This window comes from Hippoglossus stenolepis, chromosome 22, assembly GCF_022539355.2.
Source record: "Hippoglossus stenolepis isolate QCI-W04-F060 chromosome 22, HSTE1.2, whole genome shotgun sequence".
NCBI classification, from domain to species: domain Eukaryota; kingdom Metazoa; phylum Chordata; class Actinopteri; order Pleuronectiformes; family Pleuronectidae; genus Hippoglossus; species Hippoglossus stenolepis.
The window spans coordinates 2,026,258-2,041,991 of record NC_061504.1 but is presented as its reverse complement, the minus strand read 5'-3'; the positions used below and the strand labels follow the sequence as shown (position 1 = coordinate 2,041,991).

General features: G+C 40.9%; 1 protein-coding gene across 2 annotated transcripts; it reads left to right on the top strand.

The window, feature by feature from the left end:
- Positions 1-2: 2 nt before the first annotated feature.
- On the top strand, positions 3-14,147 carry recql (RecQ helicase-like). Of its 2 annotated transcripts, XM_035147261.2 has the most exons (16): positions 5-300; positions 1,960-2,043; positions 3,488-3,685; positions 4,061-4,240; positions 4,506-4,612; positions 5,467-5,665; positions 5,785-5,951; positions 6,290-6,371; positions 6,853-7,001; positions 7,379-7,496; positions 7,594-7,732; positions 8,471-8,562; positions 8,694-8,910; positions 9,012-9,141; positions 11,711-11,826; positions 13,082-13,222. In XM_035147261.2, the coding sequence occupies exons 2-15, from the start codon at positions 2,019-2,021 to the stop codon at positions 11,813-11,815; spliced, it is 1,908 nt and encodes a 635-aa protein (XP_035003152.1). In that variant the 5' UTR covers positions 5-300; positions 1,960-2,018; the 3' UTR covers positions 11,816-11,826; positions 13,082-13,222. The 2 variants fall into 2 exon arrangements, with proteins under 2 accessions (XP_035003153.1, XP_035003152.1); XM_035147262.2 differs by lacking the exon at positions 11,711-11,826 and having other exon boundaries at positions 3-300; positions 13,082-14,147.
- Positions 14,148-15,734: the final 1,587 nt, after the last annotated feature.

Genomic DNA, 15,734 nt, shown 5'->3' with positions numbered 1-15,734 from the left:
CAGGACTTGAGATACAACGATCTCTTGCTCTTATGCAGACCTCCTTGGTTACATGCACATACTTGATTGTGTGATTTCTAAATATTAAACACTTAAGAGGCAGTTGTGGTGGATGAAGGTGCGTCAAACCTGGAGCGAGGGGAATAATTTGTAAGGCAGCCTGGCAGGCAGTATAAAGGGCAGCGGTTAACCCGCACATATCCCTCTGCGAAAGAAAGTACATATTCCAGCGGCTCAGTTTTCGTTCCGTGTCTATAGCAACCGCGAAGTGAAGAGAGGGACTGCGCCCAGTCTGTGCTGGTGAGTGTGTCGCACTTGACTCTGAGTTTTTAAGATGTTACTGTAGCTCACAGTGGAGAGGGACGTTTCTTCTCATTGTATCGTGTGTGAGAATATATACGAGCTCCGGGGATACAGTTAGACACACTGCTCCAGTATCCAGGGTTGATTGAAAGATCCATCAATCAAGCTAACAGCTACTAGGTGGAGCAGGTGAGCTGAGCTGAACTAAGTCAGCTTTTACCTTATGATGCTTTCAATGTGTGGCCAATGGGGAAAAAACATGGCTTCTACGGTTATTTTGTATTATTTAGTAGTTTCCTGAATTTCAGTAACTGTTATACTTCTTGTGTCGGTCAAACTGTTTGTGGAGGGAAATTACAATGAATCTGTTACTTATTAACAGTAAATCAAATCATCTGGAGATTTGAATTTCACTTTCCGGTCTGTTACTTTCACTTTCAGCGAATTATTGAATGCCGTACAGTGAAAATGAATATAAGCACACAAAGTCGCCCACATAGAGAAGCAATAACAACATATATGATATGATGAAAGGACAGAATACCTTGTTTGGGGCTTTGAAGTTTTGGGGTTCATAGTTGAAACTTGTAAGTCTGTCAGTGTCAGTGCTGGTAACGATAGATGAGAGCTGTTACCCAACTAACCTAACCTACAAACTAGCTTGTTTGATAATAATGGATTATAATTAATGATAATTAATGATTAAATTAATTCAATAAGTAATTATTAGGCACTGTAGTAACCCACAATGAGCAAACACCTTGGTGACTGTGGAGAGAAAAAAAACTGCCTCGTGTACTGGAAGAAACCCCCTGAACCAGACCCAATGTGGGCGGACATCGAGAGAGAGAGAGAGGGGGGGGAGATGAGAGAGAGAGGAGAGAGAGGAGAGAGAGAAGAGAGAGAAGAGAGAAGAGAGAGAGAGAGAGAGAGAGAGAGAGAGAGAGAGAGAGAGAGAGAGAGAGAGAGAGAGAGAGAGAGAGAGAGAGAGAGCTTTCACTTTCATCAAACTATTGAATGTTTGAGAGAGAGAGAGAGAGAGAGATTTCACTTTCATCAAACTATTGAATGTAAAACAGTGAACAAGAATTGTAACACACCCAACTGCTCACATAAAGAAGCAATAACAAAATTAAAGGAGCACCAGTGATAAAAGGACAGTCATTTCTGAAATGAGAATTAAATAATAACAATGATAAACTTAATTTATACAGCACCAAGGTGCTTTACAAGTTAAAATTGAAGGCAAACAACATTAATTAATTAAAAGCAATCACACATTAGAGCACAAATACAACAAATAAAAAGGGCTGCAGATGAGAAAAGAGTTAAAACAAGATACAATAAAAAATTATAAAAGTGTTAGCAGTCTGTAAGATCAGAACTCGAGGAAAGCACACCAATAACATGTGTCATTAAGAGAGATTTAAAAGAGGATATGGAGGCATTTTCCAGACGGATCTCCTCAGGGAGATTGTGCCACAGAGTGGGAGCCCTGACAGAAAAAGTCCACCTCAGCGGCTTTGTTGAGGACCTTAGGACACATATTGTGGCAAAAGGTTTGAGATGTACTGAGGTGCAAGTCCAGCGGGTAGTGGATGAATTGCAACAGAAGTTAAAAATGGAACGTGTTGAACTTGTGTCACTGTCTTACAGGGAATCGCATCTCATCAACATCTCTGACAAAGTGAAAGTCAGCTCATTGGTTGAAAAACATGGCTGGTAGTAGCAGTAATAATGGTAAGTCTGGTCTATTCTTTCAGTGTTGATGTAAATAGCGAACCAGCCTGGACACCAGACCAATCAGAAAGCTCATGGTTATTCACTCTTACAGATGGGTCTCTTCTCTCCTCCATTTCTCTCCTTTCAAGTCAACCAACCAATGAGAAACACTTGCATAGAAACCCCATGATTTCAACTTTGTAAGTTGCTAACATACCTAGGAGCTAACAATGCTTGTGGGAAACAGACCCCAGTCTGATTTCCATCCATCCTGAGACCAGTCAGGCCAATCACAAGCATTTTTATAAAATGGGGCTGGTTTGATAGGATGACGGGCAGAGGAGGGCCCAATGGGAGCGCTGCTTTAGTGTTTTCCTGAACAACCAAGATGGCTGACGGTGATGTGGAGAGGTCTGTCTAGTTTCACTATTGAGACAGTTTTAAACTAGAATGCACTCAGTAGAGCGCATTTCCACACCAAGGGCCAATAGGTCCCTGAATTATAATCACGCTGCACCAAATTGAACACACTTAGAAACCGGTCTCATAAATGTGCCTGATTCTTTTTCATCGAGATCCATTAATTATTCCCTGGGAAATAGTGAAAATGCCCTATCTCGCAATAATAAAGTGACCCATACCACATCCTTCCACCAAGTTTCCATCTTGTAGTTATTTGCGTAATCTTACTTACAAACAAACAAACAAACCAACAGGGGTGAAAACATAACCTCCTAGGCGGCAGTAACAATCTGGATGGTATATTTTCTCAAACAGAATAACAGCTGCATGCTTTATTCACATGTTTCAGAAAAAGACCCATTTGCAAATGAAACTTGGTTTGCGGTGCCGGACTGAAAAAGATGTTTTGTCACTGAACTGCTTTGCATCACTTTTAATTTGCATGAGAAATGAGCTAAACCTCATTAAACAGCGAACAGTTCTAAGACCGTAAACAGTCACAAGGTCCTCTGTGCTAAATCTGAAGTTGTTTCTCTCTGAGAGAAGGTTGACAATCATGGGGACAAACAGCAGATTACTCTGCCACATCCCCAAAGGGACTCTGGGGAAGGTACAAAGAGAAAGAGCTCATTAGCTGTGGAGGTGTGAGCCTCAGAGGATTAGTACCTGTGCATGTGTGAGACCTGACAGTATCCACCATGTTCACACTGTCAACATAAGAAGGGAGAAAACCTGCCGTCCATGTACTCTGCTCAAATCACTTGATGTCCCAATTCCAACAGCCACCATACTGGAAATCCTGTTAACTTGGATACATTTTTTTGACATAATGTAGATAATATATATATATATCCACTTGCATAATTTTACACTACCATTGTGAGTTTGATAGTATCTTATAATATCTGGATTCTGCAAGAGGTAGGACTATAAACGAGAGCATGTCTTGACCAGGATAATTTAGCCAGCTGACAGTATTCCTGGTGTGTTTGTTCTTCAGCTGTGCAGGAAGAGCTGGCCTCAGTGGAGGCTGAGCTGGAGTTGGTGGAGCTGCGGATCACGGAGCTCCTGCAGAAGCAGACTGACCTGACTTCTCGCAAGAATGCATTACTGCAGCAGTCATCTTCAACTTCCTCAAAGTCATCTAAAGCTCAGTCTGTAATGAGCAAAGAGGAACTGCAGCGCTACGATGGCTCAGGTATTGTTCACACATCGCTTCATAGTAAAGTCTCTTTTAAACATCTGGCTTTTGTCTGCAATGGAAATGGATTCAATCGGCATTCACTGCCAGGTCAAATGACACTGCAGTAGATACAGGTTTTTACCGGTTCCAGTTCCTATTGGCATTGATGGAAACATGGCACAGTGAGGTGAGAGAGTGCCTCAGTTGTTGGTGTGTTCGTGACGGTAAACATGAAACACTGAGAAATAAATGGGAAAGGAGTCAATTGCCTTTTTAGCGGGTTTATCAATGTTTAAAAAACCTGTACATGCACTAATTTCTGTTTTAAAACAGGTATTAGCCTCAGTAGGTTTGTATGTTGACCTCTTCAACTCTCTTCATGTTTGTTAGATTTCCCATGGTCCAAGGCAGTGGAGCAGGAGCTAAAGAAATCATTCCATCTCTCCAAGTTCAGACCACTGCAGCTCCGGGCCATCAATCTGACCATGTCGGGCAAAGATCTCTTCCTGGTTATGCCGACAGGAAGAGGAAAAAGCCTCTGCTACCAGCTGCCTGCAGTCTGCTCCGAGGGTACACTGAAACATCTACACTCTACACACACATGCACAAACAAATACAGTGTGGGAGATAAACCAATGTCCATACACAGCTCAAGTTCACACACAACTTAAAAATTCATAAGATCATTGTGTGTGTGTGTGTGTGTGTGTGTGTGTGGTGTGTGTGTGTGTGTGTGTGTGTGTGTGTGTGTGTGTGTGTGTGTGTGTGTGTGTGTGTGTGTGTGTGTGTGTGTGTGTGTGTGTGTGTGTGTGTGTGTGTGTGTGTGTGTGTTCAGGTTTTACACTGGTTGTCACTCCCTTGGTGTCCCTAATGGAGGACCAGATCATGTACCTGAAGTCAGTCGATGTGTCAGCAGTAATGCTGAATGCATCCAGTAGCAAGGTAATGACTGGCTCACTTTCACTCACCTTTCAGTCCAAAGATGTTTTCATGCTGTGCTCAGTGATTAACTCAAACACAATCCACAGTACACACTGTAAGTGTCAACAGGTTTTTCATTCTCTTGATATAAAGATTTTTGGGAAAAAAAACATTGACCTCATGGGCTGTGAAATATGAATAAAATAGAATAAAAGGATTTTTCCATTTATTAAATTGGCTAAAATGAACATTTTTGGTTCTATTATAGCTATATATAAAATAACAACATGAAAACAATGTGTAATGTGAAATAGTTGGATCATAATGCTAAACCTGCAGAAAATGATGGCCTGATTCTGTAGATTTCTTCAGCTTCACAGCGAGCTTTAGCTCATTGTTTAGCTGTCTGGTCTGCAGCTTTACTGCCTGGTTCACCCTCACAGCTCTCATAGCGTTGTTTGCAGCCATAGCAGGCAGCAGTTTTCTGTTAGAAAAGTTTGGTTTAAACCAACATACATTGCAGTTAGAAAAACAGTCAGCGAGTGGCTCTTAAACATAGGGCAGCATGTAGGGGGTTTAAGTCATCAGGTGAGCATGCACTCTGTAATTATTGGTTGTGTATATATAAGCAACTGTTTGCTACATTAAAAAAAAGGGGATGATATGTTGTCGTTGAGTTTACAACTTGAATCCGATGCCCCCAGGTGGACAACAATTGTTATTGCAGGTCAAAATATACATTTAGGAAGCTTTAATCATCACAGACTAAATCCTATATTTGTGGTGAAAAGCAGGGTTGTTCTCATTAGTGTGGACGACAGGGATGTTTTTAATGACCGCTTTCACATGAAAAAAATACTATTTTTGACCTCAAGGAGCATGCTAAGACAGTCATGGCTGGAATGACTGACGTGAAGGCCCCTTTCAAGCTGCTGTATGTGACTCCAGAGAAGATCGCCAAGAGCAAGCTGCTCATGTCTCGTTTGGAGAAAGCCTACAATGCAAACCTGCTGAGTCGTATCACTGTGGACGAGGTGCACTGCTGCAGCCAGTGGGGACATGACTTCAGACCAGGTGACCGCCTCCTGTTTACTAGTATAAACACAACCTATGTCATCTTCTTTAGATTAAATAGTAGGTTTATTAAAAAACAGTTTAGTGTGTGTCACAATAATTCATTATCTTCACTGTAGATTATAAGCTGCTGGGCATCCTGAAGAGGCAGTTCCCCAAAGTGCCGCTGATCGGCCTCACCGCCACGGCAACCAGCAGCGTCCTCAAGGACTGCGAGAAGATCCTGTGTGTGCCACAGCCAGTCACTCTCACAGCTTCCTTCAACCGAACCAATCTCTTCTATGAGGTGGTAACCACAAACAGACACACACACACTTAATACACCTCTGGCCCTACTTCCATCTGCTAACAAACCTGATACTGCATTTCAGCTGCTTATAAAATATGAAAGTTAAAGTATCTAAAAAGTGTTTTTATTGGCATGTTTAGCTCATTGCTACAATTTGAATTGACTTAAGTTCGGTGATGTGAAAATCAAAGAAACGAATCAAAGAAAATTACTGTAAACTAGTTTTTATTTAGCACAGCTTTTGATACTCACACCTGTTAAACATAACGGATTCAACAAGTCGATGTCACACCTTTAGAAAATGTGACACTATCAGACTTTTTTTCTGTTCTCAGGTTCGTATTAAAGTGCCTGATAATGAGGCAGCCATAAGTGACATTGCCTCTCTGATCAAGGACAGATACAAGGACCAGTCAGGTATGACAGAAAACAATACTGCTGTAATGAATGGGGCTTGGGGCTTTGAAGCTCTCGGGGACTTTGATACTAGCATTATTGAAACTTTTAAGCCGCTCAGTGTCAGTGCTGGTAACGTTTCTTGTGAGCTGTGAGCCACAAAAAAACTCAGATAATATACAGTATTGGCTTGTCTGATAATAACAAATTGTAAGTAATGATCATTTATAACAAATAATGTTGGATTGAAGTCTCTTTTTTTATACATAATAGTAGATAATACTAATATGTAAAAAAAAAAAAGGATCACTGAGTACTGATTTGGACCTTTGTTACCATGGCAATGGTTGAAATTTCTATAATTTACTGTAATGCATTTTTTCAAGACTAGGTCCAAATCTCCAAAGTATTTTTTAGATTAGACTATATGGATAATTTGAATTGTAAATATATACTCACACAGCATTTTTTTTTTACTTGTGTGTGTGTGTGCATGCCACAGGGATTGTGTATGTGTTCTCTCAGAAGGATGCAGAATCTGTGTCCTCTGAACTCCAGAAGCAGGACATTGTGGCCTATCCCTACCACGCCAACATGAGCCCTGAGGACAAGTCCAAGGTTCACCGCAAGTGGACCTCCAACAAAATCAGGGTATTGGGTTGTGACACTCATATTTCTGCTTCTATGAGCACTGGGCCAACTTTTACTTTGTCCTTTGGTTCATGATGAGAATACTGTATACTGTCCTACATTATGTGTGGGCAAACTTACACCCGACTCTCCAAATCACGACATTCAAGCAGCTTGGTAATGGCTGTCCAATCTGCCGGAGACCTATTTTAGTTTGATTCGTACATAGTTAAAAATGTTTAACACACTTACTGAAATAATTTTTTCAATGAAAAGTCAGCCAAAAGTCAAAGGAAGTTGACACCTGCACCCACTTTGTATAAACACAACTTAGATAGTGAAGTTGCCAGTGTTGTAGTTGAACATGTGTGTTTGTGTACAACTGTGTTGTCCTCCAGGTGATCGTAGCCACTGTGGCTTTTGGCATGGGCATTGACAAGCCCGACGTCAGGTTTGTCATCCACCACACCATCAGTAAGTCCGTCGAGAACTACTACCAGGAGAGTGGACGTGCAGGTAGAGACACAGCTCCTCACTTATCAGGACAGCATGTGCTACTATGTACTGCTCTAGTATATTTGCAGATAGAAATGTCTTTTCCCGCTGTCTGCAGGTCGAGACGGCCAGCCAGCAGACTGCATCGTCTACTTTGGTTTCGCTGATATCTTCAGGATCAGCACCATGGTGGTGATGGAGAACGTTGGTCAACAGAAGCTGCTGAAGATGGTCAACTACTGCCAGAATATTGACCAGTAAACACACACAGATACACGCACACACACACACACACATATTTTAAGTTGGGGGGGATGCCAGACAAACAGCTATTTTAATTATAGATAATTAATACATAAACGCATTGTGTTTGTGCAATATGCAAATCTACAGCAAAGACACAAACAAACTTGCCATGCATGTGGAATTTTGATGATTCCTCTCACTACCCTTACACAAACACTCAATCCACGTTTGGGTGTCGGACCCAGATCTTTGAGTCTCGCTTCAGTTCAATATAATTTATTTCCTCCACACTGCTGACTCGAATGTGCCCCGGGTAATCTGCAATGAGAGAGCTCATCGTGCTGAACCTGCAACAGTGGCAGCAGGTTGGGTGTCACTGTTCTCTTGTCATCTATCAGTATTGTGGACGTTGGTATTGGTGAATCATTACACCACTGTTATACACAAAAGCCGTTTTCAGACATGAACTCAGGAGAATGTCCTCACAATTGGGTCCAGACTTTCTTTGAAGTCTGCCTTTCACAGATGAACAACACAGTAGGAGATTATCTGCTCAGACACATTCATAAAAACTCAGAAATCTGTATTCAGGTGAAGGGTGGCTCAGCAGGCACTGGAGTTCAGTGCACGTCTGAAAAGCAGCTGCACACGTGCAATTTCGCAATACTTTCACATTGTGTGATAGACAATAGACGATAGATAACTGATATTACTGCTTAATTTGAACATATCATGTTTATTGTGTGAAGGTGTCGGCGCTCCCTCATGGCTGTTCATTTTGATGAGGTGTGGGACGACGAAGGCTGCAAACAGATGTGTGATACTTGCCGCAACGCAAAAGGTGCGTGTGTGTGCGCGTGTGTGATACATTTTAATAGGAAGCCAGCTTGTGTGTTTGACATTTCAGCCAAGCATTTGTAGAGATGTCTTTTGTGACTCAGCTGAGCCATCATCTAATCTCCACTCCAGCAGACTTCACGACTGTGGACATTACCCAGCATGCCCGGCAGGTGGTGCAGATATTGGAACTGGCAGTGTCTATGGATGAGAAGCTGACTCCTCTGAAGCTGGTGGAGGCCTGGATGGGGAAAGGCAACGCTAAGCGCAGGAAGATGATTCAGACCACTACACTGTCTCGGCTGCAGGTTGAAGGTGTTCTTGTGCAACTGCTGGTGCAGGGATACCTCAGGTGACCTCTTCTATTGTCTGTGTGTGTAAAGACATTCTATGGGACATATTAGACTCTGACATATGTGTGTTAACTCTTCCCTTTCTGCTCTTTTGGTTCAGAGAGGACTTCAGCTTCACACCATACACCACCTACTTCTACATGAAGCTGGGTCCCAAAGCTGCTCTGTTGACGAACCAGACTCATACACTCAGCATGAAGATGAGGCCAATAGAGTCTGTATTTGCTGTGGTGAGTTTATTCATATCTTTCTGTCTCACTAAGCTTCAGTGCTAACAGATCAGGGGCCTCATTTATAGAATAGTGCTTAGGATTCATACTAAAAGAGTTTGTGCTGAAAATGGCATATATAAAACTACGCACACCTTAAGTTGAATAGCTTTTATCCTATTACAGACACTTGGAGACCCCCACACTAGCCCAGGCATCACCCAATAGAATTTTACTGCTTTAGACAGAGTCTCCAGTGCGCTCTGTGTGCCTTACAGCACTGTCATGTTCACTTCAGCGATTTTACACAAAACAATATGAAAACTAAAATTGTACATGGTGATACAAGCACAGTCTTAGAAGATATTATCAAAAACTAGTACTTGATCCATTTTGTTAGTCTTTAATTGTATTTTATTGAATCTGATCGGTTTATATCTGAAGGGTTCTTATGCAACAACTATGCCTCAGGAGCACAAATAAACCTGCTAGTTTAAATTTTTATGATAATGTCGATCTGGCTTCAATTCACCACCTCATGTTTGTGTCCCCAATTTATCTTCTCCAAAATTTTCATACGCATGGGTTAGAGTTAGTGTACAGGTGCACACATTTGTTTTTATAGACTGCAACTTTTGAATAAGAAGTTTTGTATCATTTCTGTTTTGTGCGCACGTTATGAGGCCCCCAAACATTGAGTTAACCTTAGCCAGAGAAGAGCATCATTGTACTGTTATCAACTATTATACATCAGCTACTTCAGCTAGTATGTCGACCACAAACTCTGACTTCTGTGAGTTGTCTGGTTACTGGTCTAAATCTTTATTAATAAATACTATAAAAATAGATTCCAAATGTCATAATATTGTCCGACCCCACTATATAAAGTGAACATCTGCCCTTGTTCAAATAGTTTTTGTTCTTTGTGCCATTTTAAGCCACAGGATATATATTTTTATTAAAACATTGTAAACTTTGTGTTTTCTAGTAAAGTAGCTGCTTTAGCAAAGTGATGTGAAATCTTAAGCAGAGTTCAACTGATACTGGAGTTTTAAAACAAACACTTGTTTGTTGGGATTCAACTTTCCCCAAAAAACTTGCAAGCAAGATAACGGTAGCAGGAGCATTGTTGTACTGATTCATACTCTCTGTACAATGTTTTTAGACCATAAAACTCCAGTAGATGTTGATCTCTTCTTTTTAGTGCTGAACTAAACTTTTTTTTCTTTTTATCTCCTGTGTTTGTTCATTAATGTGATGTTTTTCCTTCCAGTCGTTTAGTTCTCTTTGTGAAGTCTCTCTAATCACTTTCTCCTTCTAGTCCTTTCTCAATATCACTTTAAAATGTTTTTCTCATTGTCTCTAACGGTCCCAAGGTAAGTCTTAAAAATTTAAGCGAAATGTTGTCACTTTTCCTCTGTACACTGAGAATAAGACGGTCTATACAAAAACCTGTTTTACAGAGTTTTACATCCTTTATTTTTAGCTCTGTGAAGACAATAACCCTTCACCATCATCACAAAGCTGCTGATAATGATCATTAGTCTTCTAACTGTATTAATCATAGATGAACCATTGCAGATCATGTAGATTCCACGGGTGTAGAGGATGATAATCACTACTCCCTTAGATTTATAATCCATTGATGTTTGGGTACAAACCTTTTGGCATTGAATTCTGCACCATGGTGAGCTCTATTACTAAAATGATGAGAAAGTATTACGATAAAAGTATTTGTTCCATGTACTTTATGTGCATGAAAGTTTGGGCGAAAAAAGTCAGACAAATAATCTTGACTTAAAGTCCACTTCCTAGCGTTTGTCATCTTGTGAAGGAGGCAATGATGGTATGAAAGAGAACTGAGATTTGATTCAAAGCTCTAGATCCTTCAGTTAAAATAATTTAAAGTAAATATTATTTTTTCTATTATTAAAGTCATTTATTGAGCAAACATTAGCAAGTCCATCTACTGTTTAAAAAGACGAACGACATAGCAGCTCACAAAAGTGAAGCCAAAACATCCATGTAAGCAGATTGGACATGGACAAAACAAAAAACTCACACATTAAATACAATTTCCACAAAGATGATTTTTGCATTTTAGGTAGCTCTCATCACACTGAAGTATCTTCAAGTGTTCATGTTTCTGATACGTTTGGTTTTAATTATTTATTTGATGATGGGGCTGAAATATCATGATTGACAGCTGAGACTGACTTTGGTGGTATTGCTGGGACCTTTTATATCTCAGCATCAATGCAAAGGGTTGCTAGTTTCAGCCCTAACCTTGAATTTACTGCAATAAATACTGGTCAGCGGTGTCGAGGAGAGTAAAGTTTTATCAGGTCATGAAAATGTTCCATGCAGATGTAGAAAGTTGGAGCATGAAATCCGAAAGACGACATGAGTTCAGCGGACAGGATTGTTTGACCTCTCTCCTGAGCTCATGCAGTGATACCATGGAAGATACTGATATATGTACATCCTTGTCCAGACCTGAGTGTCCAATGTCCTCCCCTGTAGTGTTCCTTCATCTACTCCATGTAGTTGTGAACCCTCTCAGGTAAAGACTGTTGTTAATGACCTGCAGGTAAAAGCTGCGAGTGTCCAGGGCAAAGCCAAAGAGGGAAAGAGATCAGTTCAAAGTGCTGGAGATGCCCCTGTGTCCAAGAGAACCAAGAGAGCCCTCCCCTAGTCCCTGGCAAAGTACAGTCCATCATTCTTTTCTCTGTTCACTGCTGCTTCTTTTGGCATTAACTGTCCAGACCTGTACTTCATTCTCTACATTTGGGTCAGACTGATTGGGTGATGGAGGACTGATGATCCCTGAAAATTTGTTTTTATGTAATTGATACTTAATGAAAAGCTTCATGATTTGTATATTAATAAGCATGATATCATCTAATGATGTGTTCAGACCAAATGCAAAGTGAATTTTTACATAGTGTGGCTGCTGGTTTTGAGTATGTAGGGACCAGGGAGGGCAGCTAATGCTAACCTGATTTTGAATACAAACCTCTCTGAGTCCTCTCCTTTTTTTTTTTTTTAAGTACAAAATTTTTAGCATACAACTTCTGATGCGCAAAGATGGCAACAATAGGTTTGTCCTTCAGTCTGGAGAATGTCATGCTACTAGCATTTGGTGACATATCATTTTTATTTATTTAACAGACACATACGTGGCTATTCATGCATTTGCATTGACTTTGTATGGAGCCGCGCTGTGAGAAAGATTTGCTGCACGTTTTGTCTGAACACACCATAATCACTCGTACCCTGCAGGCTTGGGCAATAAAACATTGTTGGCACAACAACCTGTAATTGCTTTTTTAATTTGTTTTTTTTTTTAAATTGACACCACACTCTGGTTACCGTTAGTCTAACGTTATGCCTGTTTAGATTCAGAGTCTCATGATTCTAGAAAACTTCCTGCGCATTAAAACTGTACATATGTAGCTACAGTTTAAATGTGGTTGCTTTACCCGTCCTACAGATACTTCTGTAAGGAGGTTCCCACCAGGGCACCACTTTCACAGATAGTCAGATGTCGTGATCGTCTATTGCTCCCTAGTTTACTCCATTGTGTTAACAAAATGTACAACAGCCTAGTTTACTGATAGCGACAGGTCATGCATTAGTTTGTCAGACAGTCTGGGAATTAGTCTCTTTTGTTGAATATTCAACCCTGTAAACGTCAAGTATTGCCCAAGCCTGTCCACGCATGCTACTACTAACTTTCACTAATATTTCATCACACTGACTAACATGCTCAATTAAATGCACTGCAACGACAGGTAGGATGAACTGTCTGGTCATTGTAGCTACATGTTGCTTCAGAAGATATATAAGTAATGAGCATGGTTACTGTATTCTGACATACTGAGGTGTCACATGCTCTAGATTATTCCAAAAGGAAGTTTTAAATGCTTCACGTCTCTGATGATGGCTTTCATGGTTACAGGACACTTCAGCTGTTAAAGTTAACGAAGAGGAGGTTGATTTGACCTTTGACCTCATTGAATTGGACAGCAGCTGCTCCCCCCAACCCAAACAGAAAGTGTTTAAAGATCAGAGGAACGTCTCCAGGAAACAGGACCAGAAGCCAATCAGCCAGACAGACAAAGTGAAGCAACAGTTGGCAGGTGGACATGGAGAGGAAGAGGACAACCCAGGGTCCATCATGTCCCAACATGTCATTGAGGTTGAAATCAACATAATAGATAATGCAGTTGTCAGTGAGAGTCAGAAAACACCATCACGTCCAGTCAAACCATGTTCCAAACGGAAATCCACCACTCCTCAGAGAGCGAGGAGGAAACCTTGTGCCGATGTCAGCACTGCGCCCAGCTCTCCATCCCGGACCTCAGTCATCTCCGAGACTGCGGCTGAGGAGCTCTTTGAGCTGAGGAACTATTACAGCAAGCAGCTGAGGAGGATAAACTACATTTCCCATGAGCACCTGGGGCAGCCCAACGAGCCCGGGGTGCTGGCGTGCATCAGGGAGCCTCTGAGGAGCCTGCGTCTGCCCCGCAGGGTGACCATCGCTGAGACGGCCCGCAGCCTGTGGACACGAGTCAGCAGCCGCCGCAAACTTCTGCACCGCTGACATCAGAGAACGGTGGTGTTTTTTTCATAAAGGTTTACAGTTATTGTTACACTGTAATTATGGTGCTTTGTTTAACTGCTGTCAGAGGTGCAGAAGCCACTGTGTGTGGGAGTTAAACATGTCTGCTGGTCAAATGAAAGATCAGAAACATGCTGCCAAGCACTTCATCCATCCAATAATCTGACCTGGGAACACTGACACATGGAGGGAAAATTGTATTTGATTACAAACAAAAATGAAGTTATAATTTTATAAGTAAAATGTTTTTCATGGGCTCATGAAAATGTGACAAATCTCATAACTGTATTGCTTTGTTGCGAATGTTCTGAATCTGGATTTTTCAGCTGGATCTATTTTCTGTTATCTTTGTATTGATGCTGAAAATCTACTGACAAGCTAATAAACTGAATTCTAAAAAGTGGAGGGATTTTGATTACAGACTACCATCGTGAGTCTTGTTTGATTGGGCGAACTGGGATGATCTCTCATACATGTAGTGTATTGAAGTATGAAACTGAAATTCAAGTATACACATTTCTCTGCTTCAGCTACCATGGTCTACTTAGAAAAAATAATTAAAATCCAAAGGAAGAAGCATATTCTCTTTCTCAATGGCACTTCTTGACGAAACCAGAAAATAGCATTTCTTTTCATGTAACAATAATGTTGAGAAAAATACTGTATTCACTGTTTTTCTATTAATTTAGCTTAAAAATAAAGTCCATCTTTTATCATGATGTGTAATATCTCTGCTGATATACAGGAACTATAGTTTCACTCAGTTCTTTCTGGATCAATTAATTGTATCCTCAAATAACAAAGCATCTTTGTACACCTGAGATGGAGGAGAGCACAGCTTGAATCAACGTAAAAATAAAGGATTATCTTATCAGGAACAAGCATTCCAAACGTTACAATCTGTTGACCACAAAAATGAGGTCACATGGTGGATGAGACGTCTTAAGAAACACATTTATTGTCCAAGAAATTTGATGAAGATGAGATCTTTTCTTTTTAAACCGTAATAAAATCATTAAAAGACGGGAGAGTAGATCAGGACAATATTCCCAGTATTTAAATGTGAGGGCCCTTCAACACAATCCACATAATGGACCCCAGAAAGGCTCTCTCTTTTACATGCAGATACAAGTGTCTGCCAGTGTCAGAGTTCTGCAGTTGCAATTTTCCCATCCTGCACCTGTGTTGTTTGAATAAGAAAGGTATTCACGCCCAACGGAGCACCCGTGGTGTGGTCAGACACGTCATTGAGACATTGTTATCTTGAGGCAGAGGACAGTGATTTGTGCTTATGTCCAACAAAAACCTGGTCTGGAGTTGCTGGTGATTTTCTAATGCTTACCATCAGGATAGTAGCTAGTATGTGCCTTTTGGCAAATGCCCAACAATTTTACGCTTGGTGCAGAGACCGTTTTTTCTGATGTCTGTCTCATTCCCCAGGTCGGGACCACTGAGCCAAATCAAGGCTCATGCAGGTTGGAAAGTATTAACTATGGATGTTGCTCTTTGCAGCTGGAAGAGACATTAGCCAAAGCTTTTGGGGAAAGCTAAGAGGGATGCACTGTTGAATTAAACATGAGAATTGTTTTTCTTAAACTTTGTACTTGGAGTAGAAAAATCACCTCAACCACTACATTTGGATTAAATCAAAACATGCAGCGTTTCCTGAGCTGGAGACTGGACTTAGCTGGAGACTGTTTCCAGTGGCACAATCAATCCACAATTGGTGCTATAGTGAGACAGCAGGAAGGTGTAAGTGGGACATAGTATGTGTGTGTGTGTGTTGTTGGTAATGAAGGGCCAATGTTAGACCTGCCTTCTCATCCAGAGCCACTGCAGGGAGCCAGAGATCTCTTTTCCACATACTGAAGAGAGTCGAGGCCAAGGCCAAATACAAGCCAATGTTTTTTAGAACAGCTCAGTGTCTCTTTTCTTACGTACCTCAATGTTAAAATGTATTTCCCTGGAGTGTTTTTTTTATGAGCCATAA

Coding starts and splice junctions, on each gene's coding strand:
- recql (XM_035147262.2), top strand. CDS start 2,019: ATGGCTGGTAGTAGCAGTAATAATG. Junction 4,613..5,466: donor TGAATGCATCCAGTAGCAAG/GTAATGACTGGC, acceptor TTTGACCTCAAG/GAGCATGCTAAGACAGTCAT. Junction 5,952..6,289: donor GAACCAATCTCTTCTATGAG/GTGGTAACCACA, acceptor TTCTGTTCTCAG/GTTCGTATTAAAGTGCCTGA.